We start from the raw sequence: 27,043 nt of genomic DNA, 5'->3' as shown, positions 1-27,043 counted from the left end.
CAATGCAGCTTATGCCCCAAATTTTTTGACAGTAGTATTGAAACTATGATTTTTAAGTACCACTTTCGAATGACAAGTTCAGTGAAAAAATTAGACATTGAATTGGTGGAGTCAGAAAATGAGCATGCCTGTTCTTTTATCTACAGGATCATATTTTTTAAATCAAAAACTAAGACTTAGGGGTGTTAGAGCAAAGCAGAGACAACCTAGATCTCTTTAAATGGATGTAAAATTACCAGTGAAATCCCTGAAGGGCCAAATAATACAGGAAGCATATACTTTTGCCCTCTTATTAAAATGAGGAATATATTTCTTTAAAGCAGAAAAGGGCCTTACAAACCTCTTTTCAGGTCCCGGTTTCTAATCAATCTCAGAATGGCAACCATTCCCTCCCTATTGTCAGGCTGCTGGTGAGAAATGCAAAGGAGCCAGCCACAACCAAGAGCTCCAGAAAATCAAGGTGGACACCAGGCCTCGGCTTCTGCCATACTGTTAGCAGAAAGAAAATTTCAGAAAAAGGTCAGCTTAAAACACACACATTTTAGCCAGGTTTTAAGTGTAACCACCTTCTTAAATATGATCCTGTGATTATAAGCTTTTCAATGTAGGTGTTGGTGATTAATTTTCCCATTTTTTGGACCTGGAAGAAGAAAAAAAAAAAAAGACCTCAGAGTATCATACCTTTCTTTCAAACAAGAAAATGAATTAATTTAGTAGCATTAGAAAACGATGAAGTTTGTGCCAGTTTTCAGATGTACCAAGATTTGGGCTGCTTTACAGGGAACAACCAAATTCATGGCAAAGTTAAAAAGGATAAAAGCTCCCGCTAAAATATCCTGTCTAAAGCATGCTTTACCCTGGAAGCCATCAACAACAGCAACGCACCATTTGCCAGAAATGCATTTCTCTATCTTGCTAGTAGGGCACACCCTTGAGCAACCATCACACTGCGCTGAGCTCTTGAGAATATTCTGGAAGCATCACCGTGAGCCTCTGCTTCTCAGCAGGAGAGAGAAATGAAATCCAGCAGAAGCAGAAACTTTTGGAAGGAGAAACATGGTTTGCCCCCTTTAATGCTTTTCTCCTGGAACGGGTGTGTACGGAGAGGCCTGTTCCTCTGGAGCTTTAAGTCTGTCGGACCGTTGAATATCACTCCGCCCTTTTCGAAGTTACAGAAACCTCTTCTGTCCACGCTGTGGCGGGAACAGAAAGTTTGGAAAATTAAACGGGTAAGACTTGAGGTAACCTGGACGACATACATGCAATAGCACTCCCCGAAGAATCTCTTCCACCCAAGCCTTTGCATGCAATTAACCAAGACACAGAAAGCCTCCAAATTTTGCACTCCAAAAAAAGGAGGGAAAATGCAAGGGTCCTGTGCAGTTCCCGGGACCGACGAGAACCACTTTGTTACAAGTGTATCCAAAGTCCCCAGCGCCAGAGCCTTGTGGGGCGCCGCTCGTCCTCGCTGCACTCGCTCGGCAGCTCCCGGAGGTGGCGGTTGTGCTATGAAGGCAGACCCCGCCGGGCCGGCCGACAAGATGCTGCGGACCCCGAAGTGCTCGCGGTGCCGGAACCACGGCTTCCTGGTGCCGGTCAAGGGCCACGCGGGCAAGTGCCGCTGGAAGCAGTGCACCTGCGAGAAGTGCTACCTGATCACCGAGCGCCAGAAGATCATGGCCGCGCAGAAGGTGCTCAAGAAGCAGGCCTCCGAGGAGGAGCAGGAGGTGGCCCTGGGCGCGCCGGGGCCCGAGCTGGCGGGGGCCGCGGCCGCCGCAGCCGCCGCGCCCCCGGGCCCCAGCCTCCGCCAGCTGCTGCCGGCGGCCGCCTCGGGAGAGCGGGAGGCAGGCCCCGAGGGCCGCGTGGCCGCGGGCTTCCCCGAGAGGCCCCCGCGCGGCCCGAGCCCCGGGCCGAGCGCCTTCCAGCCGGTCCTGGGCGGCCGCGGCCACGCGGGGCTGAGCGCGCGAGCTGCCGTGGCCGCGGCCGCGCCCGGTCCGCTGGGGCTCCCGCTCGGGCCCGAGGCCGCCGGCAAGGGCTTCCCCGGCCGCTTGGAGCTGCGCAGGCCGCTGCGGCCCGTGCCCAGCCCGCCGTTCGCCGACTTCGGTAAGAGTCCCGCCGCGGCGGCCCAGGGCCCCGGGAGGATGGTGCGGCCGTGCGCCCTCGGGTGGGGGCGGGGGCGGGGGCGGTAAATGCTTTCCAGACGTACTCGGGTTTGGAAGCCCGGGGTTGGGTGCCATTTTGCAAAAGGTTAAAGGCTAGAAAGAAACACGGTTGTTCTGGAGGCTCTTAACACGTAGCTGGCTGCGGGCCTTCCGGCCTTGAGAGAGAGAAAATGGCCTCCAGCACCTGAGCCGTGGCTCCTCCCCCAGGAAGACGCCCTAGGGAGACGCGCCCCAGTGCACTTGCGCGCTTCTTCCCGCCCTTTTCTTGGGCTGGTGGCGCCTCCTTCAGGACGCCCCTGTGCGCGGGCCTGCTCGACGGGGCTGCGCCTGCGCACTCTTCCCCTTGCCTCTGCGGGAGGCTCCGCCCAGCCAACTTTGCGCGTGCGCACTTTCCCGGGGAGTGGGAGCGCGGTCTCTGCTCCCCCTGGAGAACAGTTGGTCTATTGATTCTGCCTTTTTTCCTTCCCTTCCCGCCATATGCATAAATTCTTGGTAAATGCATGGTTCTTTATGTCTTGTCTTCACTATTAAAAGTACAGTTTCAAGTCACATACAGACTTGAGGCTCCTTTTGGGTGCAGACATGTGGGTTGTTTTTTTTTTTTTTTCTTTTTTTTGTTTTTCTCTATGGCGGTGTGGTAGCACAGGAGGCGAGCTATTCTGTGGAAACCTCTCCCCGCTGTGCTAAGGGGATTGGCCTAGATGCCCTCTGAAGGCCATTTCTGCCTTCTGGGACATTCTAGGAGAACTCAGGCCTCTGGGAAACTAGAGAGGGACGAGAGACCTGAAACAGCAATTCTAGAAGATATCTTTCCACAGAGACAGTGCCTTTCTCTGTTCCATCTCAACAGGGACTGAGCACGTAACTGTGCCTGACACTAGTGATGAAGAAGTGACGGGGAAAGTCACATTTGTTGCCTTCAAGGATCTCCTCCTTGTGGGAGGGACAGCACAGATCAAGGAATCCCACAAATCAATGTGTAGAGCTCGAATGGGTAATGGTTTAGTTGTGGTCTGAAGGAAGAGTAGGAGCTAGGTATTGAGGACTTTATTTAAGCACAGTGAGGTTGGGGGAAAAGCCTTCCAAACTGAGGGAACAGCAGGTGCCAAGGCCTTGAGATTGCTGAGAAAGAAGATGCGAGGTTACAGTGTGTAAGGAGGCCCGGGTGGAGGCAGGAACAAGCTCTCATGGGGCTTTAGGGCCAAAGGCTTTTTCTAAGAGCAGTGGGACATGGCTGAAGGGCTCTAAAAGCAGGGAGGATCAAAAGCATAATGGATGTGGCAGTTCTTTGTAAGTGGATTTGAGTGTTGTACTGCTACCTTTGTACAGGGATACGCTCTTTTCCCTAGTTCTGTGTTTTTATTTTTTAATTTAACTTAATCTTTAAAAAATATTTTATTTATTTATTTATTCACGAGAGACAGAGAGGCAGAGGGAGAAGCAGGCTCCCTGCAGGGAGCCCGATGTGGGACTCGATCCCAGGACTCCGGGATCACAACCTGACCCAAAGGCAGACAGACGCTCAACCACTGAGCCACCCAGGTGCCCTATTCTGTGTGTTTTTAACACTTCCCTCGTTGCTTACCTTTTCAGGGCTCCCTCTGAGCATCAACTCCGATTGTGTGGTGGGGCCTGAGTACCTGGAGAGAGAGCCTTCCAAGCTGTATCCCAGCTGCTCCAACATGCATTCCTACTGCCCATTCCCACTGGGCTACCAGGATGCATCCCCGACTCCGGGGATCCCCCTCCAGCGGGGCTTCCGGCATGTGTCCTGCAGCCACTTCCATGGAGGAGGCTTGGTAGGTCCCATCCCCCATTCCTTTCCTGGTTTTTCTTTATCCCAGATGCTGCTGCTGTTATTTTGGATCCTCTGTCCCAGTAAGTGAACTGAAGTACCCGTCTGTGCCAGGGCCTGAGCACTGGTAGGACAGGCACAAGACTGACCTCGTTCAGAGTGAACACGTGTAGGCACGTCCATCTGTGTATCAGCACATTGGCCTGGGCTGTCTGTGCTGTGGTATGTGCTTTTCAGAGCTAGGGGTTCAGGTAAGGACTGCAGACACATCTCGGGTACACCTGGGGAACAGCCACGTAGTACCACGGCCTGAGTGAGTGACCACCAGCTGGAGCTGGAAGAGTGCTGGTGAGAGAGCTTCATCTTGCTGGGTACCAGAAGGAAAAGTATCACTCCTGGAACCACACTGTTGAGGGCAAAGCCAGGAGCACATGTAGGTCCCCTGCCAAAAGATAGGGGTCACTTGAGACTTCTGGGGGGCTTTCAGGAAGAATTTAAGCTTAGTCTCGAAAAATATGGAAGCCTTCTTCCAAACACCTGTCACCTTAAGGAAACATTTGTTGAAAGAATGGACAAGATGTAATCTTTTTATAAGACCAGTGGTCATTTACTAATAGCTGTGTTCTTTAAGCCTGTGTTTTGAATACTGAGTACGTAAGAATCAGGCCGTCCCTGTTGTATGAGGTACAAGTTGGGGTGACCAGGTTTGTGGCCTTGGTTACCAGCTCCTTCCAGACCAGAGTGGCTAAAAGCCCTTTCCCCTTTGACAACCCTGAGGCCTGTCAGGACTGCAGAGGCCTGGGTAACCAATCCTGATGGGGCCCCATCAGATTGGATCTGTGGGGCAGGTCGGTTCTAATGCAGCTCAAGTTCAGGGAAATGTAAGCCACCATTACCTTTCCTCCCTCCCTCAGGGCTAAAAGCCTAACCCTGGGTATTAGTTTCTCTTGGGTGGCCTGTAGAGAAGAGTGAGGACAGAGCATGCTTTTTTGTGAAAAGCGGTTGAAAAGAAAGGAATGCTTGATACTTACATACGGAGAGTTTTAGCTGCAGTGTGTGGAGCCATTGTGAGGCACACGGGGGACAGGGTCCCCACTCCTGCTGCAGCCCCAGCAGCATCTCTAATGTCTGTTTTAGACGTTAAGTTTTCTAGAAGTCCTTTTCCATTGATTCTAAGGAAAAGCTTTGAAACCCACTGGTCTTGATAATTTCCAGGGTGCCTGTGACCCTCCTGTGAGCCATCAGGGTATGCTGTATCACCCCACTGTAGCATAGAGGAAGACGACTCAGAGAAAGTTAAGTACTTGTTCATGGTCATAGAACCTGGGAGTGAAGGACTGGTGTTCACATTACATAGCTGATCAGAACAGCTGTCACCCCAACTCTGGGGCCCTGGCACTTACCTCTGCTCTCCAAGGTATCTTTGTCATGAGAGGCAGCGCAAACATGGCCCTTGACTCTTACACCACCCCTGCCACACCTGAACTCTGGGGATGCTGGCCACCCCACTGCAACTCCAGGAGAGCACAACGCCTCCAGCCTTCACACAAAGAGAGGGGGCTCTGGCCAAGTAGAGCACGCACCCACCGTCTGCTCTCACAGAAGCTTGGATGGAGCCTGGCGTCCAGGGTGGAGCTCTGATTGACAGGCTTGCCAGACGGCCTTTGTTAAGAGTGTGATCTCAGTTGGTTTATCTGGGCCTGAGCTGCCACCACAGGCCCCAGGCAGGAGCTGTGATCCAGGGAGAGACTTGGCTGAGCAGCTTGGAATTAAAGCACTAATAATCCCCCTTCCCACCCCCTTCACGTCTGGATAGAGGATCAGGCATTTATTTCTGAAGCTGTTTCAAACCCAAGAGCCTATGAATTGCTTTCATCCTTGTCCTGCTGTCCCTCCTGACCGGGCTCTGAGATATTCCCCATGGATGTCCTCAGCCTCCTACTCCTATTCCTACCCCATTTGCTGCTGCTTCACTTCCTCTGTTCTCTTCCCACAAAACAGCACAAGCTTGGAGTTGGACAGACCTGGGATCCAATCCTACTTCCACTGTTTCCCAGCCATATGGCCTGGGGAAGTCCTCTGATCTCTGAGGGTCTGACTCAGGTTCTGTCTACAGTAGGGGAAAACAGTAGGGGAAAGAGTACCCACCTCACAGGGCTGTGGACAGATTGAATAAGGTGTGATGCATGGGAAGTGCCTGGCAGGGGGTCTGGCACGTACTGGATACTTAAAGGTGGGCTTTCTCCCTTCCTTGTTAGAAAATGCAGACTGCCTCAAGGCTTCAGTGTGCTCATATATGACTCACCAGTGTGGGGTAGTGTGTGGGGTACTCCAATCCCTTGACAAAGAACACTTAAGAGCATGTAAAATACCTTATAGGACACTAGGGTTCTCCAAAACACAGCTTGTAAAGTGCTGCTCTGAAGTATCTGATGCAGAAGGAAATACTAGGACCTACATCTGAAATGTATTACCACTTTTTATTACATTCATGTCTTTCTCTGTTAAGCTGTGAGTGGTGTGGCCATCACTGCAGATGCCCCATTCCAGCCGTAGGGTCCTGTAGCGTGAGCTTATCCTTTGGTTGCCGAGGAAGCAGCAGACACACAAGCTGCCCACTGGAGCCGTGTTGCTGTGGTCTCCCAGCTGCCCTTGCCTCAGTCACAGCTATGGGAATAAGGCCCCCGACTCTGGTGTCTACATCCTTAGCTGTACCAGGAGAAGGAACCACAGGGGTTGGGATGTGTTGGCACTTTCCCCAGCACAGAGCAGCCGAGTAGCCACAGGACCCACTTCTGCCTCTCACTGCCCAGCTCTGTGGCCCTTGGCCTGAAGCTTCACCCCACTGACACTCATCATTGCAGTGAGGATGGTGCTAGAACCTCCCTCCTAGGGTCAGAAGGGCTCAGTGTGACTATGTGGCTGTTCCCCAGGCGTACCTGAGATGCCTGAATTCCTTCTTGCTTTCAATCACTGGGTGGGTATTTGCTGAACACCCTGTTTCATGTACCCTGTGCTTAGGTATTGGGTCACAGAGGTGAATCTGCCCCTTTGGGAGCCCCCCATTTAGCAGTCTGAGGCCTGTCTGACCAGCCTGTCTGGCTAACCCTCTTCCTCTGGGCGCCATGCAGGTCCCGGAGCCAGTGGGAGACTTCCAGCCAAGCTACTACCCGCTGCCGCCGCCGCCGCCACCTCCACCACCGCCGCCGCCGCCTCCACCACCACCACCACCACCACCACCACCACAGCCTCAATTTCTCCCACCAGGCTTCTTGTCTGCGCTCCACTTTCTGCCGCCTCTGCCACCACCGCCACCACCGGCATCTTTCTCTCTCACCATTCTGTCTGATACAGACAAGGAAACCACTGGTAAGAGGGCCCCAGGCTTTCAGCTTCTGGGGAGCCAGGAGGACTTCCTGGAGGAAGGGGGCCTAATCACAAAGTGGATGTGGAGAGCAGAATTTAAAATGCATTGGGTCTGGGGATGAGCTCTTCAGTTATACCCCTCTCTTTATTCCATATGCAAACATCCAAAAGGGGCTCCCCAGTCTCAGGTGAGAAAACCAATGGAACCCTGAGAGGTTCTCACATATGTAAATGGGAGATGGCAGCACTTGGATCTCCACAGAATTCTGTCTGGCTCTGGAGCTCATGCTGATCCCCCCCCCCCCCCCCCCTTATCAGGGCCTGTGGGCAGAGATGTGAAGGATGGCATTCCTGTGGTGTGTTCAGGAGACCAGCTGTGCCAGGCTGCTCTGGCTCAGCTGGGGCTATTCTGGAGAGGGAAGCAGCAGATGCTGAGGCTGGGGCAGCAGCTGGAACTGGGTGGGGGCTGCTAGGGATGAGTCCTCGTGGAGAGAAACCGGCCAAGAGCCAGGGACCCTGTCCTTCGTTGCTCTGCCACTGGCGCACTGGGTGACCTCAGGCCCTCCCACTCACTCGAGGCCTGTCTCCTCATCTGTAAAATGGGTCCTGTTAACAGGGTTATTGTGGTAGTCAATATTAGAGGTAAAAGTGCTTTAGGTTTTCTTAAGAGGGCTCTTGCAGCTTTAAAGGTTCTAGGATTTTTTTTTCCCCCCTTTTAGTCCTTCCCCGAGGCTCCCTAGGAAAAGGAAGTGAGGCCTTCTGTACACACGTGCTGTGTGTGAGACGTCTAAATAGGCAGAGATGGTGTGTGGCTTGAAGCATGCTGGCCCCAGAGCCAGACAGTAGCTTTGTGACCCGCAGCAAGGTCATTCAATCCTTGGTGCCTCCCCCTCCCTCACCTTCTGCAGAAGTGGGCTTAACGGCTCCTCCTCAGGAGGTGATTCTGAGGACCCATCTGAACCTGCACCCCAGGACGGCATTTGTGTTCATTCTCCCTGTTTCCTGTCATCTCCTGCTGACCTGACGTTGGGAGGGCAGATCTCATTCCCCAGAAGGGCGCAGAAGTTCAGAGCCTCGGGGTAGCTTGCTCCTGGCCACCCCGCTGGCGACAGGCAGAGCCAGAGTGTGAGCTGGAGTCCGTGTTGGGGGGCTGTGGCTACGCTGCCAGGGTCCGGACACCTGGCCCATGGAGGGCAAAGGCATTCTCCGCAGGGGCTGGGAACCCCGAGAATGCCTGACCAAAAGTTTGCATCTGAAAGTAGGTAATTCCCCTGTTTGTAAATCCAGCCCCTCTTTGTCCTTCACAGATGGCCAGGATGCAGGGGTACCAGAGGAGCCCGGGGTGCCTGAGGCAGAGGCGGGGGCCCTTGAGGCGGAGGCGGGGGCCCCTGAGGTGGAGGCAGGGGCCCCTGAGGTGGAGGCGGAGGCGCCTGAGGCAGAGGTGGAGGCGCTGCCCGGTGAGCCCAGCCAGCTGCCCTCCAGGGAGCAGTCCGACTAGGCCCTGAAGTGCTTGGGCCAGCGGGGTGGGGGTTGCGGGTGTTGCAGCAATGATGTTCTTATCGGGTTTGGGGATGTGTAGGGAGGAAGGGTAGTAGTAGACATAAAATGGCAGTTTAATTTCCATTTCAAGACAGGAGGGGAGGAAGGTGATTTCTAAGGTTCTCTCTATCCAGAGACGTGGGATTGACCAGGAACATGGAGGATGGTTAGCAGGGGAGGGCCAGGGCTTTGAGGATTGGGGGGCTGGTGGAAGCTCACATTTAGGAATGAATTTAACTGAGTCTGGGTTGTGGTGCTGTTAGACTCACTCCCAGATGCGGTCTTTGATTTCCTCGGGCCCGCTCCAGGACAGGAGGCACCATCTATTTCAGCCTTCTGCTTCCGCCTCTGCTTGGTCCCAGCTGGGGGCAGCACAAACACTGAGCCCCAAGCACATCCAGGTGGTTTGTGTGGGCAGCTGGGACCGGGTGCTGACAGCAGGTTCTACAGCATCCTTCCCTGCTGCTCTGTCTCTTGTGAGGGCTGCCTGGCCACTGCCTCTCGCCCCTTCTCCAAGGGGCTGCACCAAGCATTCTGACTGCTGGGGCTGCCTCCTCTCCTCTCCATAAAGTTTAAGCCACTATAGGCATCTTTTCTGGTTAAAAAAAAAAAAAATCTATTAAAGTTTGACTATTTGATATTTTTATAGTGATTGCCAACTTTAAAAAGTAGGCTGTTTGTAAGCACTGATGCAGTTCTCAGAAGAGAATGGTGCTTCTAAATCATCTATGTATCCATTTCTTCTCTGGGGACAGTTGACTGTTGAAATAAAATAAGCAGTGGAAATCATCGTGCAAGTTTCATTTTCTTTAAGTCCTTGTGGAAGGTGGTTTTGGGGAGAGCATCTGGGCTTGGCAAGTCCCTCCCTGGTTTACCTCCCCTTTCCCTGTTGCCAAGGGAGACGGTTGGGCCAGGCTACTAGATTTCTGACTGTCGTTGATATTCCCACCATTTTTCTTAAGTAGTGGAGACCTTTTGAGGACATTGCAGACACACAAGATGCAAAGATTTCTTTTAGTTTCCCTCACTCAGCTGTGGGGGTGGTCAGAAGTTGGGATCTCAACTCTATCTTAAAGGTGAAAGTAGGCATTCCTGGGGGGTGGGTGCAGAAAGAGTAAGGGACCTGGAGTGAAGGATTCTGGGTGAGACACTGTGTCCTGTCCTCTGTCCAGGGGCAGACTGGCACTCAAACAGGCCAGTCTGCATGCCACCTGGCTTGTAGGCAGGGGTGTCCCAGAATCCCCAGGACAAGTGGCAAGATGATCGCTGAGAAATGCTCTCTGTTCTCCCAACATGAGTGTCCTGGCTGGGCCTCGGCCTGCTCTGTTGGCACTGGAGCAGGATCTAGTCCTAGAAGGTTTCTGTCCCTGCTTTTTGGGCAGTCCTAGCAGGGCCAACCCAGGCACTCTGAGGCCTGCAGGGCAGCATTGTCTTGTCTCTGCCTGATGCTGTGACGTTGGACTAGCCTGGCTTTGAGGCTGAAGCCCCCCAATGCTTCCTGCATAATAGCACTGGTCCTGTCTTGGGGTCCACAGCCCTGAGGAGCCCTGGGTTCCAGATGGCCTCACCCTGCCCCCCGTCAGTATGGCCAAGTAGGGCTGGATCAATGCCCCTCCATACTCCTTCATTACACTGCTTTATCTTAGACTCCCTGTTTTGAAGATTTTCACCCAAGCTGCATTAATCAAAGTATTTCTGATCTGCAATACACAGGTCTGAGAGTCTGGCCACATGGACTCCAAAGCATTCCAGACCGGGGCAAGGAAATAGGATGTTTATTCAGTCTGTGGGATTGAGAAGGGGCGCTCTGGAGGCTGAGAAGGACAGTGTCCTGTTGCTGAAATCTGTGTCCACAGAACTCCAGGGTGGGGTGGAATGCTCCGTTCTCCTATAGGCCTGTGCTCTGACAAATCTCTGGAGCCTGGTTAGCTTCTTCCCTGGGACCTTGAGGGTGCCAGCTGCAGTGACAAGACAGCCACTGGGTGGGGTTGGAGACCTGCTTCCTCTCTTCCCCCCTGGTGTGAACCCCGAGCTCCGACAGCCCGGGCTCATCCTTTCCTCATCCTCACCATGCTAAGATCAGGGGACCCCTGCTCCCTGTAGCCTTTCCAGTCAATCCATTATGCTCCCTGAATGTCCTGTTCCATCCTGCGGTCCTTCAGCAGCAACAGCCTGAGGCTGAAACACATCTGCTTGCGTTGCTACCTTGCTTGCACACCTTCTATGGCTCCCTACTGCTCTGAGGCCAACATCTTCAAGCCAGTCGGCCTGCCCCCCTCCAGCCTCCTCTCCTCACCGGCTGGCCCAGCACAGGTCTTGCAGGGGTAGAGTTGGCCGGGTCCAGGCAGAAAAGGAAGGGAAGGGAGAGACTGGCAGCCAGCAGCACTGCCCGGTCCTAATGACCGAGGCTTGGCCATAAACTGAGAGAATGTTCTGGAAGGCAGCAGCTGGCGGGTCTGGCCTGACGCTGGACGCACTGTCAGGGCGCCGCCGGGAGAGGGCGCGCGGCAGCGGCTAAGGGCGGGGCCTGTTGCCTAGCGACCGGCGGCCGAGAAGCGCGCAGGTCCGCAGCCCGCTGGGCGGGAGGACCGGGTTTGCGCAGCGCCGGGCTTGCAGCGCCCCCCAGAGACCTGCGATCACCCCGGGAAATCAAAACGATGAGCGAGGCTAGATGGCACACCGCTTAGCAACCCTCTTTGTGCTGGCCTGCCTGGGAGATAGAGGCCCTTCTGTCTTTGTCTGCAGACGCCGGCCCCAACCCCGACACCCCCACCCACCCCCCACCGTGTCCCTCGGCTCGGTCCTCTCCTTTCCCTCCTCTCTGCACTTTGCACGTGCTGAGTCGGTTACCTAGACTCCTTCCTGGGTCACCTACTCTTCTCCTACTTACCTTTTCAGACCTAGCTCCGCTGCCCCCCTCCTCCAGGCCCCTTAGCCTAGGTTAGGAGGCCCTGTTAGGGCCTGTCCGGGCCCTCTATCGCCGGCCCTCTTCTTGCACGGATCCCACTGTGTAGATGTCCCTCCCACAAGTCTTGGAGCTTCCTGGAGGTAGGGACAAGGTGCCATTTGCCCCAGTGTGGGCTCAGCATTGGTTAGGCAAGTAGTCCTGGAGTGCCTGCTAGAGAGTGAATGGCTGCATCTCGGGGCCACCGTGTGCGTTTGGGTGGAAAGTTGAGTTGTCCTGCCTCTGGCCACAAGGCAGCACCTTTCGCCTTGTTTCCAGGCTGGGATCCCCCACAGGGGGCAGAGGAACAGGGTGTCAGCCTTCACTGAAACTGTACTTGTGGCCAAGCACTGCACCCCTTCCGTCGTTAAATCCTTGCAACAAACCCGGAAAGAGGTGTAGTATTATCCCGATTTTATGAAGAAAAGTGAGGCAAAGAGAGGGATAGTGATTTGCCTAAAGTCACACAGGTTTTAAGAGACCAAAGAGGTGCGTGCGGAGGGCCACATACATCCCTGGGCACCAGTTACAGAGTTTTTAATATCCATTTTTTCCTGAGTTACTACCTTCAGGTGTTTTGTTTTGTTTTTTTAACTATGTGAATGCACCCTAGTTTCTGAGCAGATTGAGCGGCCTAAGGACGTGTTTGCCTCTTGAAACCACTGCCCGCTCTACTGACCACAGCACACAGAGCCCTCTGAGAAAATGCTAATGTAGGCATCATGGTGATCAGTGTGGTCTCCAAAACCCTCCTGGAGAGAAGCTCTCCCACCAGGCTGCCCCTGGTTTTCCTGGAGAATGGGGTTGCTCTGCACCCTTTTGCAGACAAAACACACAGGGCAGGGGACGAGACCCTCCTGCTGCAGCTCTGGAGATCCTCACAGCTCCTTCTACTTCTGGGTGCTGAAGTCTTGGCGGACCTGGGCCCAGGTTCTCTTACTGAGGAGCTGCTCAGAGACCCTAGATGAGTTGTGGCCTCTTCTCATTGGCCAAGGCCCAGGGTCTTCAGGTCCTGCTCTTCCTCCTTGCCTTCTCCTAGCCATGTGCTCTTGGGCACATCACATCTCCTCCCTTTGCCCCCCTTTCCTCCCTGTAGCATTGGGTGTGCTGAGAATGCAGAGAGCTCTTGTGTAAAATGCCACCTCTGATTACCACCCCTCGGTGTACAGTGTATGTGGTACCTGTGTTGTTGGATGATTGACAGCAGCTGCAAAGCCCCATGGCTGTGACTCTTTACTTCCTGATGCTCCCACTGCACCAGGCATTATACTGAGCACTTTCCACAAATTCTGTGAATTCTCACAGCGACTCCCCCAGGCAGGCACCATGATATACCCATCTTATACCCAGCGAGACTGACGCTTACAAATGCTAGGTTCTTGTGCTTGGCCATACTGTCTATAAGTGGCAGAGTTAGGGTTAAACCTGAGTTCCACCTGAGTCTGGAGCCACCTGAGTCTGGAGTTCCTAACCACATGGTGCTCTCCCGCTCCCCAGCAAGGGACAGCTGTGAGTCTCAGGGGAGTTGTGGTGCCTCTGGGGACTTACTGCCCACTGCAGTGCACCCAGCCCTGCTGGTCTTCAAGACAGACAGGCTGCACACAAACAGCAATCCAACTCAGTGCTCTCACACAAGGAATGAAATCATTAAAATGTTTTTTTTTCCAGACCTTTTAATTCATTTCGAAAATGAACAGGGAAGCATGAAGTCAGTTTTTAAAGAAATGAGTATTAATAGCATATTAAAATTTTAATCGAAATCCTTTCACAAGGCTGCTGGGAAATTTATCAATAATAATGCTTGCAATTCACGTGTAACCTAGGAAATAGTTTTGATTTTTTTACTGGGATAATTTCTTTTTCATGCTCATTTCTTCATCTCTCTCCAGGAGATGTTTATTTGTTTTTCTTTAAAAATAATTAATTGTGAATATAAGGAATGCCTGGAAATCATACACAATTTATAAGTATAAGCCAGAAACAGATTTTTCCCCCACCTCTGTTGTCCCTTCTCATTTCTCTCCTTAGCGATGTCCTCCTTTTTTGTTTGTCTCCTCCCAGAGATAATTTGTACAAGCTTTATTTTGTTTAATCTTTAATTTTGAGATAATTATAGATTCACATGCAGTTGTCAGAAATAAGAGAAATCATGGACACTTGACCCAGTTTCCCCCAAAACTATAGCACTAGATCACAACCAAAATATTGACATTGATACAGTCCAACCAATTTATTCAGATTCATTTTTACATGTTACATTTGAGTTAATTTTTGTATAAAGTGTTAAGTTAGGTTGAAGTCTCTCTTTCTTTTTTTTGCCACTGATGTCTAAGTGCCTCTAGCACCATATTGTTTTTACACCTTTGTCAAACATTAATTGGGCCTACTTGTGTGGGTCTATTTCTCAGGTTTTTAATCTGTTCCATTGATCTGCTTTATTTATTTATTTTTTTAAAGATTTTATTTATTTATTCATGAGAGAGAGAGGCAGAGACATAGGCAGAGGAAGAAGCAGGCTCCATGCAGGGAGCCCAATGTGGGTTTCGATCCCAACACTCCAGGATCATGTCCTGGGCCGAAGGCAGGCGCTAAACCGCTAAGCCACCCAGGGATCCCCCGTTGATCTGCTTTAAAACACACACACACACACACACAAATGGTGGCATCTGATCCACGCTGTTCTGCTCATTTCTCTTTTCATTAACGCCAGATCAAGGCTTCTGAGTCTTTTTTGAGCCATGGATCCCTTTGTCAGTCTGGGAAAGCCTCTGACCTCTTCACAGAGCAGTGCTTTAAATGGATAAAATAAAACATATAAGGTTACAGAGGAAACCAATTATGTTTAATATACTTGTCAAAATAGAGAAATACATTTGTGGTTTAGTAATACATGTATTTCTTTACTAATGCATTAAATAACAAGATCAGGCGGTGGGTGTAATCATTATTAGTAGTTTCAAAGTCGTGATGTCATGGATGTGTTTGACATACCTGCAGCAACTGTAAAGCCATAGGAAAAAATCTGTGATTTCTCTGGTGACCAGGTCACTGCTAGTTCTTCCGGGGTCTGTGGCCAACACTCATAATGGAAGGAAACACTAAATTCCAGTTAGAGGTTAGCAAAAATCAAGATGCAATTCTTCCCCCGCCAAGTTCACAGAGCCCTTAATTCTCTTCCCGACCCCAGTAGTGAACGTCTGCGTTCAAGTTTGGAGAGCCTCCCAGCTGCCTCGTTCTTGTTAGCAGCTGTGTAGTATTTCATCGAAGGGATGCCTCTTCACTTACTTAACCAGTGTCCTGCTACGAGACTTTGAGGTTGTTTCCAATCTTTTCCTGTGACTGTTAACTTGATTTTATAAGTATTTTTTCCTGCTGGTGTTTTCTTCCCAAGCGGGGCTGTGCAGCTGACTCCTTGGCATGCAGAGCCCCTCGGCTGGTGACACATACACAGCAGATCTGCAGAGGGCATCCTGGCCAGCCGGCTCCAGCCTTCACCCCCTTCCTTCTGAGGGCTGCAGGGCATCCTTCACTCCTGTCCCCAAGCCCCAGGCTTGGGATCCCACTCTAGCCCTGGTGAGCCAGTGGGTAGGCGGGCTGGGGAGGGTTCCCCGAGCTGTGGAGCATCCTGTGAGCAGATGTACAGCTCCTCTGAGCCTTTGTGCTACATTTTATTAACAGCAGATAGTAAGATGCTAACATTCTATCATGTCAGCTCTTGCGTTTGAGCTAGCACAGGCATTGGCCTGTCAGTAATTAGCTGCTGGGTGGTGTCTTTTCTTCATCTTTTTTCTTTTTATAATTGGAATCAGAACATCTTTCTTTCTTTCTTTCTTTTTTCTTCTGGGTAGTAGACACAGTCCATGGAACACTCTGTGTGGACTTGGCTGTTTTTCCACATTCATGGGCAATTAATTCCCAGCTCTAAGCCAGTTCCCCGGCAAACACTGAGTTGCCTTCTGACATCGTCAGCCATTTGCCAAAACAATTGCTCCCCCTCCCCCTACTTAGGAAAACAAGCCATAACACCTCAGTTTGAAATGTGTGGAACATACCTGGTTTTGAAACCCTGGCTATTTCACGGTCAGTCTGTAATTAAGACAGTGCTTTTGAGCATCTGGCTTTTAGATTTTTTTTTCCAATTTGGAGTAAATTTTTTACTACCGCAGTATATTAACATCAGTCATGGGGTGATGTCAACCACCATCTCCAACATTTGCAACAGCCTATGTTCTGATGCCAGAGTCAGTAAGCGTTTATCAGGCACCTCCAGTGGGCCTGGCCTTGTGCTGCTCCTCAGATGAAGTGAGTGTTTCCCTCCCAGATCCTGACCTGGGCATCCTAACACCCCACCTAAACCCTTCCCTGGCTCCCCACTGCTCCAGGACCAAGGCCCAACTCCCCAGGCCAACCCGCAAGGCCTTTGGAACCCACAACCCAATTGACTCTTCAGAATCTTCTATGCCTTTAGTCCTTGTTGCACTAGAATTTCCCTAAATGCCTCTAGGGCTTGCTGGGGTAGTGTTCTCTGGCTAAGCCAGTCCCCTCCTTGGACCTCCACCACCTCCGAGGGGGCTGCTCAGAGTCCCATGAGGAGTCTAGTCTTGCTTGCCTTTGATGCCACGTATGGCCTGCATGTCATCCTCCAAGACTTCACGTCATTTACTTGCCTCTTTTTTGGCTTCATTACAGGTAAGGCTGACATCTAACTTACCCATTTAAGTCACCAGTCATGACCTTGTGGCCAAATCCAGTGGTCAGTTCGCTGTCTTCTATTCCCTTGACCTCCTCACACATTTTCACACCTTTCTTTGGACTTCCAGGACACTCCTTTCTCCTCTGTTCTTGTCTCATGGCTGCTGCTCCTCCATCTGTGGCCACGTTCCCCTCTCTTCTCTGCCTGCCTTCTGGTAGTCAGCACTCTCAGTCACGGGTTAAGGGCTGCCTGAAAGTGATGTACATGCCTGGGCACCTCCAGCTGTCTGAGACTTTGGGCCAAGTACGTTCTGGGAGTCCAAGGGATGTTCTTCGAAGAAGAGCCTCAGGTGCATTTGGATGCAAAAACACGCTGAACTCAGGAAGGGCCCGAACATGGAAAAAGGGAACCTGGGCAGAGCTGGACATGATCTGCTATGTTGCAAAGATGGGAAATGAAAGTTCTGTAAGAGAGTTATGGGGGCATGAGAGTGAGCAGCCTACCGTGATGGTTGCACCACTGTGCATGCTCAAAAAAACAGTGAATTGTACACTTGAAACAGATGAATGGTATGGCATATGAATTCGATGCAAGCAAGCTGTTATTTAAATTAAAAAGTGAGAGGGGATGCTCCTGGTGGGAGACAGCACCATCCACTGGTCACTAATGAAGGCACACTCCCCATCCTATGTGACAGATCTGCTACCTCACAGGCTGCTAGCTTCCCGCTGGTGCTGTAACAGAAACTTCAGAAGGCCGCCCCGCCATCCCTGCAGGCTAGCTGCTGGGTGCAAGCCCACTGCCACAAACTTATCTCTCTGTTAATTGCATTCCTGGGTTGGAGGCCATACAGTATGGCATGCCCTGGTGGTGGATAAAGCATTCTGCATGGCCACAGATGGTGGTCCTGCCGGAAGTATCCAATAGAGAAGGCAAATCTATACCCACATTCCATGAGGATTAATCGATGCACTCCTCATGTGATCAACTTGCCATCATCACGATTCCCTGGGGAATGGTGCCCAAAGTGGGCAGCATGGGCCTGTCTTATTGGCAGACTGGGCACTCAACAGTGGCAGTAGCCAAATCAGCTTTTGTAGGGCAAAGTTCATGCTGTTAAGCCTGTGAGAAGCCTGCCGTAACAGAGCCTTGGCTGTTATGGACTGAAGGATTGTATCTCCCAATAATTCATATGTTGAAGCCCCACCTCCTAGTGTGGCTGTATTTGGAGATGGGGCCTCTACTGAGGTAGTTACGGTTAAATGCAGTTCTAAGGGAGGGATCCTGATCCCATAGGAGTAGTGTCTTTATAAGCAGAGACACCAGAGAGCTCCCCCGCTCTTCCTTTCCATGCACACCAAGAGGAGAGGTCATGTTAGCATACAGCAAGATGGCACCACCTCCAAGCTTAGGGAAGAGGCCTCGGAATGGTACCCACCCTGCAGGCACCTCGATCATGCGCTCCCCAGCCTCCAGAACTATGAGTAGTGAAACTGTGTTGTTTAAGGCCCCTACTCTGTTTTAGTAGCCCGCGCAGACTAATACACCTGCTGCCATGGTCACTTTGTTCATGAGCCCCCTGAACGAGGACAGGACTAGCTGGGGAGAGAGCGGAGCTGACCTCCAGAGTCATCTTGTCCCTGTAGTTCACGGAAGCCTCTTTCTGCAGTGGCTATCCTCTGGTGCACGCTTACATGAGATGAGGGCTTTGCACCTTGCCTATTTTGAGAGGCTGGGCCACATACCCAACTCCTTGTCCTCCAGCTTTCCAATCTTGATCTTTACAAGTCTCTGAGCAGACGGCTAACCCAGGAACCTCTACCCATGGATCAGTGTAAATGCAAACAAGCCTCAGGCTATCTCTTCTGCTGAAGGAGGCAGTGGGGCACCACTTGAGGTTCTGCCCATGGGATGGGGCACCTGGGTGGCTCAGTGGTTGAGTGTCTGCCTTCACCTCAGGGTGTGATCCTGGGGTCCTGGGATCGAGTCCCACATCAGGCTCCCTCTGAGGAGCCTGCTTCTCCCTCTGCCTGTGTCTCTGCCTGTCTCTCTGTGTATCTCTCATGAATAAATAAAAATAAAATCTTAAAAAAAAAAAAAAGAAATTCTGCCCATGGGAGACTCTCCCTTCATGAGATTTGGGGGCAGCCCCAAGTGGGGCTGTGATTCACCTCCATCCAGTCTGATGCACACTCATTTGTCAACATGGGGCTCCCAGTGGTTTCCCTTCTGCTGACTGGCCAAAGGGAATGCCCCCATAGGCAGTTAACAGTTCACATCCATAGGGATGTCAGAACACCAGTAGTAGGTTCCATGGCATCAAAGCCACACGTTCATTTCATTTACTTGTGCTTCCTGGACCTGCTCCCGCCCAGTTCTGTGCCCGCCTCCACCATCAAATGCAGGAGTGCTGCTGCTCACACCTAGCTTCACGATTTGCAGGAGTGTATCCAGTCCAGCGTGTTCGTTTTCTATTGCTGCATGACAAATTACTAGGGACTTACTGGCTTAAACAACACCCACTTATTATCTCATAGTTTCTGTAGGTCAGAGACTGGGTGATTAACACGACTGGGTTCTCTGCTGGGTGTCTCACCAGGCAGGAATCAGGGTGACGTTGATTGCCAACGTCAATCAACTGCAGTGCCATCTGAGGCTTAGGGTCCTCATCCAGACCCATCCAGGTTGTTGCAGAATTTGACTCCTGACAGTTGCAGCACTGGGGTCTCTGTGTCCCTGCTGACTGTTGATTGGGACTCACTCTCAGTTCCTAGAGGCCACCCTCTGGACGTCAGCACATAGATATCTCCCAGAATGCTAGTTTATTCTTCAAAGCCACCAGGAGATTCTCTCTCCAGTCAGCCGGGACAGGGTCTTGTATAACATGATCACAGGAGTGATTGTTGTGTCCTGCTGAGCCTCAGCAAAGGGGGATCATGCAGGATGTGTAAACCAGGGGGCAGGACCCTTGGGGTCATTTTAGAATTCAGCCTGCACAGGGCACCTGGATGGGTTGATTGGTTAAATGTCTGACTCTTGATTTTGGTTCAGGTCATGATCTCAGTGTCTTGGGATCAAACCCCATGTCGAGCTCTGGCTCCACGCTCGGAGGGGAGTCGGCTTGAGATTCTCTCTTTCTCTCTCTCAAAAATAAAATTTAAATGGAATTCTGCGTGCACACCTATCATCCTATTGGGTCCCAGCAGGAAACAGCACGCTCAGATTGAGGTAACTTAAGGAGGGGTGTCAATAAGGGAACTAATAGAAAAAATTTGGTAGGCAGTAGGAAATTACAGGTTAGTGCAGTAACTGGAGAGCTTCATTCGCTGAAGAAGGGCTGAAGAAATGTGAGGACAGAGCAGCTGGTGGGACCTGGAAGGAGACAGCCATATAGAGAAGTGTGCTGTGATGGAGCAGCGACCTCTCTCAGGGACACCCTGGAGGAAGGGGCCTGGGACAATAACTGTTATGACTCCCGCCTGCTCCCCACCCAGGCTCCTGCCAGGGCTCCTCGATGCTGAGCTCAGCCAGAAGCCAGAGGGCAAAGGAGCCCCTTAACACAGTCCCCACAGGTCAGCACGGGGCAGGGAGAGGACAGCGGGTGGGGAACATAGGCCCAGGAGGACATCCAGCCAGCAGCTCAGGTCACACTGCCCTCGGGTGTCCAGTGGCTGTGGGCTCCAGGCTCTCCCAGAGCCAGCAGCCAGGCTGGGCTGCTTTTCTAATGCAGAGGAGCTGTCAGTAGAGGAGAGCAGGCCGGGCTCCGGAGCCTCAGTGGTCTGTGCTGATTCTGTGGGGCTCCAGGGATCCCACTCCCCCCCACTCCAACCTGCCCTGGCCATCCACCCTCCGCCGGATCTGCCGGGCCACAGGGCCTGGGTGCCAGGGCAGCTGGCACCGTAATCTGCACACGATGCAGAGCCTTCTTTTACTTCAGGTCCATCCCAAACTGGCAGGCATGCCAGTTCCCCAGGAAATGGCCCCCAGGTATGGTGTAGACAACTTCCAAAATTCAGAGAGACCCCTTCAGTACTGAGCCTCTTACGTAGTAGTAGTAGTTGGTACGAGGTGTAGCCATGTCTTTCATTTTAGCGGTGATATTCCAGAATCTGGCTCCTCCTGCCCTCTGGTCTCCTCCTGGGAGCCAGAGATTGAGGGAACCCAGAGTATGCTGTCCATGGGGTCAGCCCCTCTGTGGGGCTGTGTGTGAGGAATCTGTGTGTGAGGTGCACGGGGAGAGTAACCAGCCCACATCTCAAACCTGAGTGCAAAATAGAGCTCTCACTTAACAACCAGTGCTGGTCCCCCGCACCCCCACATCGCCCCTTGCATGCCCACATTGCCCCTGGCCACCCCATATTGTCTCCTGCACCCCCACATTACCCCTGCACCCCACATTGCCCCCTACATCCCCACATCACCTTTGTACCCCCACATCACCCGAACCCCCACATCGCTCCCTGCACAGTAATGACAGTGGCCTCCTAACAGGCTGGTTAGCCTCCCTCTCCTCCCCACTCCTCTGTTCTTCACAGAGTGATCCTTGCAGAATAGGAATCAAGTCAAGTCACTCCCCAACCCTGAAGTGGCTCTCATTGATCCCCAAATAAAATCCCAATCCCCGGGCCTGGTCTCTGAGGTTCTGGATCAAACGGCTCCTATGCAGGCTGGTCCAGGAGACAAATTCAGCATCGGTCCATGCATGACCACTCTGATTTGATGTTTGTTTCTTTTTGATAATGTGACAAGTGCCCATGAATCTATTGCTCCAGACAAGCGTCCTCCGCCCAGCCATCTGGCCCCCAATCCAGCTCTCAACCACCACCACCCCCCCCCAAAGCCGCGGTCACCAGCATCCTGATTCCCAGTGCCTCATTTGCCTGCTTTCCTTTTTTTATTTCATCACATCCATATGTATTCCTCAATGGTTAGTTTTTTAAAGTTATTTTAGGCTATTGTCTTTGGAGCAAACTTTTTTCACTGGATGTTATATGCTCACACTCATCCATGTTTCTGTGGGCTGCTGTAGCCCATTTGTTTCACCCGGGGTGATGCTCCCGATGGCGTCCCATGCTTCTCACACTCTCCCTCCTGCTGGCACTCGGATGTGTGGGTCTGGCTGTGGGCCAGCGTTGCCCAGGTCCCTACTGGTCCACCTCTCCCTTTACCATCTACCACTCTTCCCCTCACCTACCACATGCCAGCAGACTGGCTTCTTTGTACACACACCAAGCTCATCCCCGCCCCAGGGCCTTTGCACCTGCTATTTCCTCTTCCTGGAAGGCTTTTGCCAATCTGGCTCCTGTTTCTCTTTCTGGTTTCAATGCAATGTTATCTTTCAGATGTCTGTCCTGGCCCACCTAAGTCTACAACCCTTCCTTCCCAGGAACTGTACCCATGGGCCCATGGTCTTGGGCGGCTCAGGGAAGGATGGCTGGAGCACGGGGGCACAAGGTTAAGAGAAGCCGTTCAAGGGCAGATGCAGGAAGGCCTGGAATGCCGTGGCAACGAGGCCTGCACATCTTTGCTCTCACAGTGTGTTAGGATCAGCACCCCCAAAAGAAGCCTAGTGCAGCCAGGTCCTCCTTCAGGCAGACCTGAAGGATGTGCTGCTGCCACACATGCTTGAATAGAAGGTAAGGGGGTCTTCCCCCCAATTTATCCCTCAGAAGAGAGGGAGGTGTCTCATATTTGAGTCTTCACATGGTTTCACGCACTAGTTCAATTACTTTATTTTGAAAAACAAAGTTTCGGTTGGGAAATGCATAGTGTAGTACTAAATGAGCTCCGGCGTTCTGGAAGATTCTGAAGGTTACCTGAAAATTGGTAGAAAAGAGAGATGGAGGACCTTACCAGTGGCAGAGCCTGGTGTGACCTGGCAATCTTCAGAAGGGGAAATGGAGGCCTGGGTTGCTGAGTAACTTCCCCAGGTGCAGGCCCAGGCCTGGAATACGCCATCCCTGCTTCCTAGACCTTCAGGCTTTTCCAGGACAGTATGAAGGGAGAACAGCAGGCCGGCCGCGAGGCACATGAACTCTCTCTGCTCTCTTGGCCTTTTTTTTTTTTTTTTTTTAATGATAGTCACACACACACAGAGAGAGAGAGAGAGAGGCAGAGACATAGGCAGAGGGAGAAGCAGGCTCCAAGCACCGGGAGCCCGACGTGGGATTCGATCCCGGGTCTCCAGGATCGCGCCCTGGGCCAAAGGAAGGCGCAAAACCGCTGCGACACCCAGGGATCCTCTGCTTTCTTGGCCTTAAAGGTAGAAGCAAAGCTGTGCGCTTGGGGTGAGGAGATCGGAGTTCTGATCCCCAGCTTCCCCACTGGCCAGCTGCCTGCGGGCGCATCGCCTCTTCTCAGGGCCTCGGCTTCCTCTTCTGCTGGGCGGACATCACAGGAGTGTCCTGTGCCAGGAGGTTGTGAGGGTCCAGCTGCTGCAGACTGGGGAGGCCCTCAGTCCTCAGAGCAAGGAGCTTGCACATGAGGGTGCCCTGGGCTAGGGGGTCGCGGCCCCTGACTCCAGCAGCCCCATGGGGCAGGGTGGGGGGCGCCCTGAGGGTGCCTGCAGCGCACTGGGGAGCAAGGGCAGGAGCGGGGCTGGAGGCCCAGTGGGTCTGAAAGCTCTCACCATGGCTGCATGTGTTTGCCACCACAGGCCCTGAATGTCTTGTAAAACTCACAATTTGTTCAAAAGAATAAACAGCATGAAAGGGGGGGCTGCAGAGCCTTCATCCCTGGCTGGTGGTGGGGTGGGGAGCAGCTCAGAGGCTGGTTTCCATTTAAACCAGATTTGGAGGCATCTGTTCTTGCAGAGCCCTGGGTCTGGGAAGCCCTGCCTGGTACAGACTGTACACTCGGCTCTGGCCCTGGATGAAGGACACAGGCCTCACTTTGTCCATCTGTGGAGCAGGGATAACAATAGGATTATTATATATGCTATAGAATTAATGTACGCAAAGTACTTAGAAAGTATCTAGGAAGGATGAGCTGTCATTCCTGTAGGAGACACCCATGGACATGTTCTGTGATGCCCATAGGGATCAAAGTCCGGCAGAGGAAGCCTGGGACCTGTGTGACCGGTGACGGGCCCTGGCCAGCTTGAAGAGACAGAGGCATCCTGGAGGAGGGGACACTACTTTTCTAAACATAAATTGAGGACAGTGTGGACAGAGATGGACCCTGGCAGATAAACAGCACATGTGATGGCTCTGAGGTTGGAAAGAGGTCTTCATATTCGAGAAACTAAAAGAAATTTTCTGGGGCCGAAAGATCCAGGGACCAGATTACACGAATCATGGGCTGCCCTTAGAGGATGTCCAAACCAGCCTGGGGCATCACAGAAGCCTTCCTAAAGGAAGCGACACTCAGGCTTACTGTCAAAGAAAGAGAAGGCATTAGTTTGTGAAGGAGGGAGGAAAGGGAGTTCTAGGTGGAAGAACAGCAGGTGCAAAGGCCCAGAGACCCAAAGGAGCAGAGCATGGTGTGAGGCGAGTCTGGCCAGCTTGTTGGGTGAATGGGCTGAGGGTGGGAGAAAAGGTGTCTGTTGAGTTCAGCAACAAGGGGTGAAGGGGCAAATGTGAGGCAAGGAGGTTTAGGAGTGAGTACTCAGGCTCTGAAGGGAGGACGGAGATAGGAAGTGGCTGGTGAGGGCAGGGGGGCTGTGCGTGTATGAAGATGAGCTGAGAGCATCTCTCAGTGCCCACGAGACAGGAGCCGAAGAAAGGCTGTAGCTGGAGGGCGCAGGGGACAGGGCGTGGAGGAGGGGGAGGTTGTGGGTCTGTGGCCAGTCCTCACCATCATATGGTGGGTCTGGGGGAGCAGGAGTGGAGGCCTGGGGAGGGAGTCTGGGACATAGGAGAGAAGGGGGATGGGAGAAGGCTTGCTGTGAGATCCAGGACAGCTTGTCACCGGCGCCTGCACAGGGCTGGCCCCTGGGGGTGTCTGGTGTGTGAGCACTGCATGAGTGGAGGGGTGTGGAGCCGGGAGAGGGGGCCCAGGCCCTAAGGCTGGGCGGTCCTGAGGATGGGATGGGAACTCCAATTCACCCTCAGGCTTGGCAACCCTCCAGTGGTGCTGGGGGTCTGGGGCAGGAAGTTGGGGGGAGGGAAGGAGGAGGACAGTGGAGGCAGTGAGGGGAAAGGTGACCAGAGGACTCTGGGACCTGGGCAGGGGTAGGGGGCCAGAGGGCTGGCTCTGGCTTCTCTGGTTTCCCTGACTTTGGAAGCCCTCTCTCTAGGACCAGCCGGTGCAGGATGGTGTCCCCCTAGCACCCCTGTGCCTGCCCCTGGGCACATGTCACAACTGCCCAGCGTCTCTAGGTGGCCCCGTGTTTTCCGAAGCCTGAGTTGGGGGGAGATCAGTAAACCTCCAAAGTCCCTCCTCATTAAATGGCTTGGTTGTGTTCAAGAGCTTGTCCAAAGTCTCGTAGTGAGTGCAGGGGGGACCCAGGTCCCTGGCGCTCCTCCCCCAGAGACAGCCCCCTGCAGCCTGTGGACCCTCAGCCTCCCCACCAGTCTTTGATTAGGAACCAGCCTGTGTGGCCTCTGAAGGAACAGCCAGGAGGGGGCACCACGACCCAAGCCCAGCAGCTGCTCCTGGCCTTGCTCCCGGCTGCTTATTTAGTCAGGATTCTAAGCCGCTTTTCTTCAGTTTACTGAGGTTTGGGGTTCTCCTGTCCTTGAGAGGACGCTGTAGGACCCGCTTGGGTTCCCTCCCAGTCTGCCAGGGGCTTCGTGCCAGCCCTGCTGGGGCTCTCTGGGCCCGTTTCCCCCTGGTCTACGGTGGGGCCTTACTCGCTTGGGTGGGTGAAGGAAGGAGAGGGCCCCCAACTGCCTGGATTCCCCCTCCCAAGTGGCTGTGACCCTTTGCTTGGCCCGCCCACCTGTGGGGGCCTCTGGGTCAGGTCTCCCGAGGGCTCTGGGGCTGGATGCAGCCAAGCTCAGCAGCCACCTTTAGGCTCCTTTCTTCTTTCATTCGCTGACACTCCCTGCCCCCCTTCTCAGTGCGGGGACCCCCACCACCCTCCAGCGCCCTCGCCATCAAGAAACCACTACCTGTCCAGCTGTACCCGTCCAGCAGAGGTGGGGAGCCACCTTCCTACTGCAGACCAGGCCCTCGAGATGTGACCAGGTGCTATGACTTGGGAAGTTCAGGGAACAGTGTTCCAGACAAGAGGGAACAGCATGAACAAATGCCTGGGAGCAAGAGGCAGAACTGAAAGATTGAGAAGGGAATGGAGGACGGGAAGAGGCCCAAGGCTCTGATATGGGGGACCTGGGGCCTTGCTGAGACTTTGAACTTTCCACTAGGGATGGGGGAGCTTGGAGGTCTCTCACAGGTCTGCAGTCGTCCTTTAAGATTTTATTTATTTATTTATTTATTTTTAAGATTTTATTTATTTATTCATAGGCACAGTGAGAGAGGGGCGGAGACACAGACAGAGGGAGAAGCAGGCTCCATGCAGAGAGCCCGATGCGGGACTGGATCCCAGGTCTCCAGGATCACACCCCAGGCTGCAGGCGGCGCCAAACCGCTGCGCCACTGGGGCTGCCCAGATTTTATTTATTTATTTATTTATTTATTTATTTATTTATTTATTTGTTTATTTATTTACGGACACATATAGAGAGAGAGGCAGAGACACAAGCAGAGGGAGAAGTAGGTTCCTTGTGGGGACCCGGATGTGGAACTCCATCCCAGGACCCCAGGAGCACAACCAGACACTCAACCACTGAGCCACCCAGGTGTCCCTGCAACCATCCATTGATTTGAAAGTCTTCCACCAGCCTGGGGGCTCCCATTACTAACTGGGTGAGCGCCCCCCCGGACCTCTAACACCATCCCCTAGTATTGAGCTGCCCCCGCTGGAATGTGGGCTGGGAGGGGGCCCGGGAGACAGTGGTGGGAGCTGAAGCAGCAAAAGTGGGCAGTTGAGGAGGGGGTGGAGGGGCCAGGGAGGAGGGTGGGTGCCCAGCAGCTGATTTGTTTTAGAGCAAGAGGCTCTGGGCTGCTTTTCTAAACTGCAGCATCAAAGGCTGCTTGGAAATGTGTACAGAATAAGGTGGAATATTATGGAAATTGTCTCCTCTGCTCTGTGGCCTGGGAATTCACGGTCATTGAGAAGAATTTCCCCTGGTCCCATATTTTCCCCTCTTTGAAAGTAAAGCTTTTGGATCAAATAAATGCAAATACGTTTCTTCTGAACTTGACTGGCTTCAGCAGCCATAACACAAACGGACTGAGCTTTCTCCAAACCATTCTTCCAGCATCGGAGGGTCAAGTCCTCCACAGACTCAGTGTGGTAGCATATTCCAGTCCTTTCCTTTCCTGTGCCCGTCACTTCCAGTCACGGGCCCCCAGAGCTGCCTGGGGGACCCAGCTCCACCCTAAGCTGGCCATGCTAGATACTCACCCAAGAATCTGTGTCTTCTGAGCTTCTCCTACCAAGAGGCATTAATTAAGCCTACTGCTCATCCGGTTCTGTTTTTCTCAAAGTGATACAAACACGCTGTTTCGGGAAACCAAATAGTACACTGTGGGCCGCA

The 27,043-nt window shown here is 52.7% G+C and overlaps 1 protein-coding gene across 1 annotated transcript; it reads left to right on the top strand.

Moving 5' to 3' along the window:
- Positions 1-1,508: 1,508 nt before the first annotated feature.
- On the top strand, positions 1,509-26,432 carry DMRTB1 (DMRT like family B with proline rich C-terminal 1). The gene is made up of 7 exons (XM_072731959.1): positions 1,509-2,103; positions 3,756-3,961; positions 7,089-7,326; positions 7,642-7,782; positions 8,631-8,780; positions 25,502-25,579; positions 26,347-26,432. The coding sequence occupies exons 1-7, from the start codon at positions 1,509-1,511 to the stop codon at positions 26,430-26,432; spliced, it is 1,494 nt and encodes a 497-aa protein (XP_072588060.1).
- The last annotated feature ends 611 nt before the right edge of the window (positions 26,433-27,043 follow it).

The sequence above is a fragment of the Vulpes vulpes genome, chromosome 12, assembly GCF_048418805.1.
Source record: "Vulpes vulpes isolate BD-2025 chromosome 12, VulVul3, whole genome shotgun sequence".
In the NCBI taxonomy this organism is placed as follows: Eukaryota; Metazoa; Chordata; class Mammalia; order Carnivora; family Canidae; genus Vulpes; species Vulpes vulpes.
Note: the sequence above shows the minus strand (reverse complement) of the source record. Positions and strands in the feature narration are given on the sequence as shown.

Excerpts from the sequence above, each read along its gene's own strand:
- DMRTB1 (XM_072731959.1), top strand. The coding sequence starts at position 1,509 with ATGAAGGCAGACCCCGCCGGGCCGGCCGACAAGATGCTGCGGACCCCG. Across the intron at positions 3,962-7,088 it reads ACTTCCATGGAGGAGGCTTG|GTCCCGGAGCCAGTGGGAGA; the intron begins GTAGGTCCCATC and ends GGCGCCATGCAG. Across the intron at positions 7,327-7,641 it reads TACAGACAAGGAAACCACTG|GGCCTGTGGGCAGAGATGTG; the intron begins GTAAGAGGGCCC and ends CCCCCTTATCAG.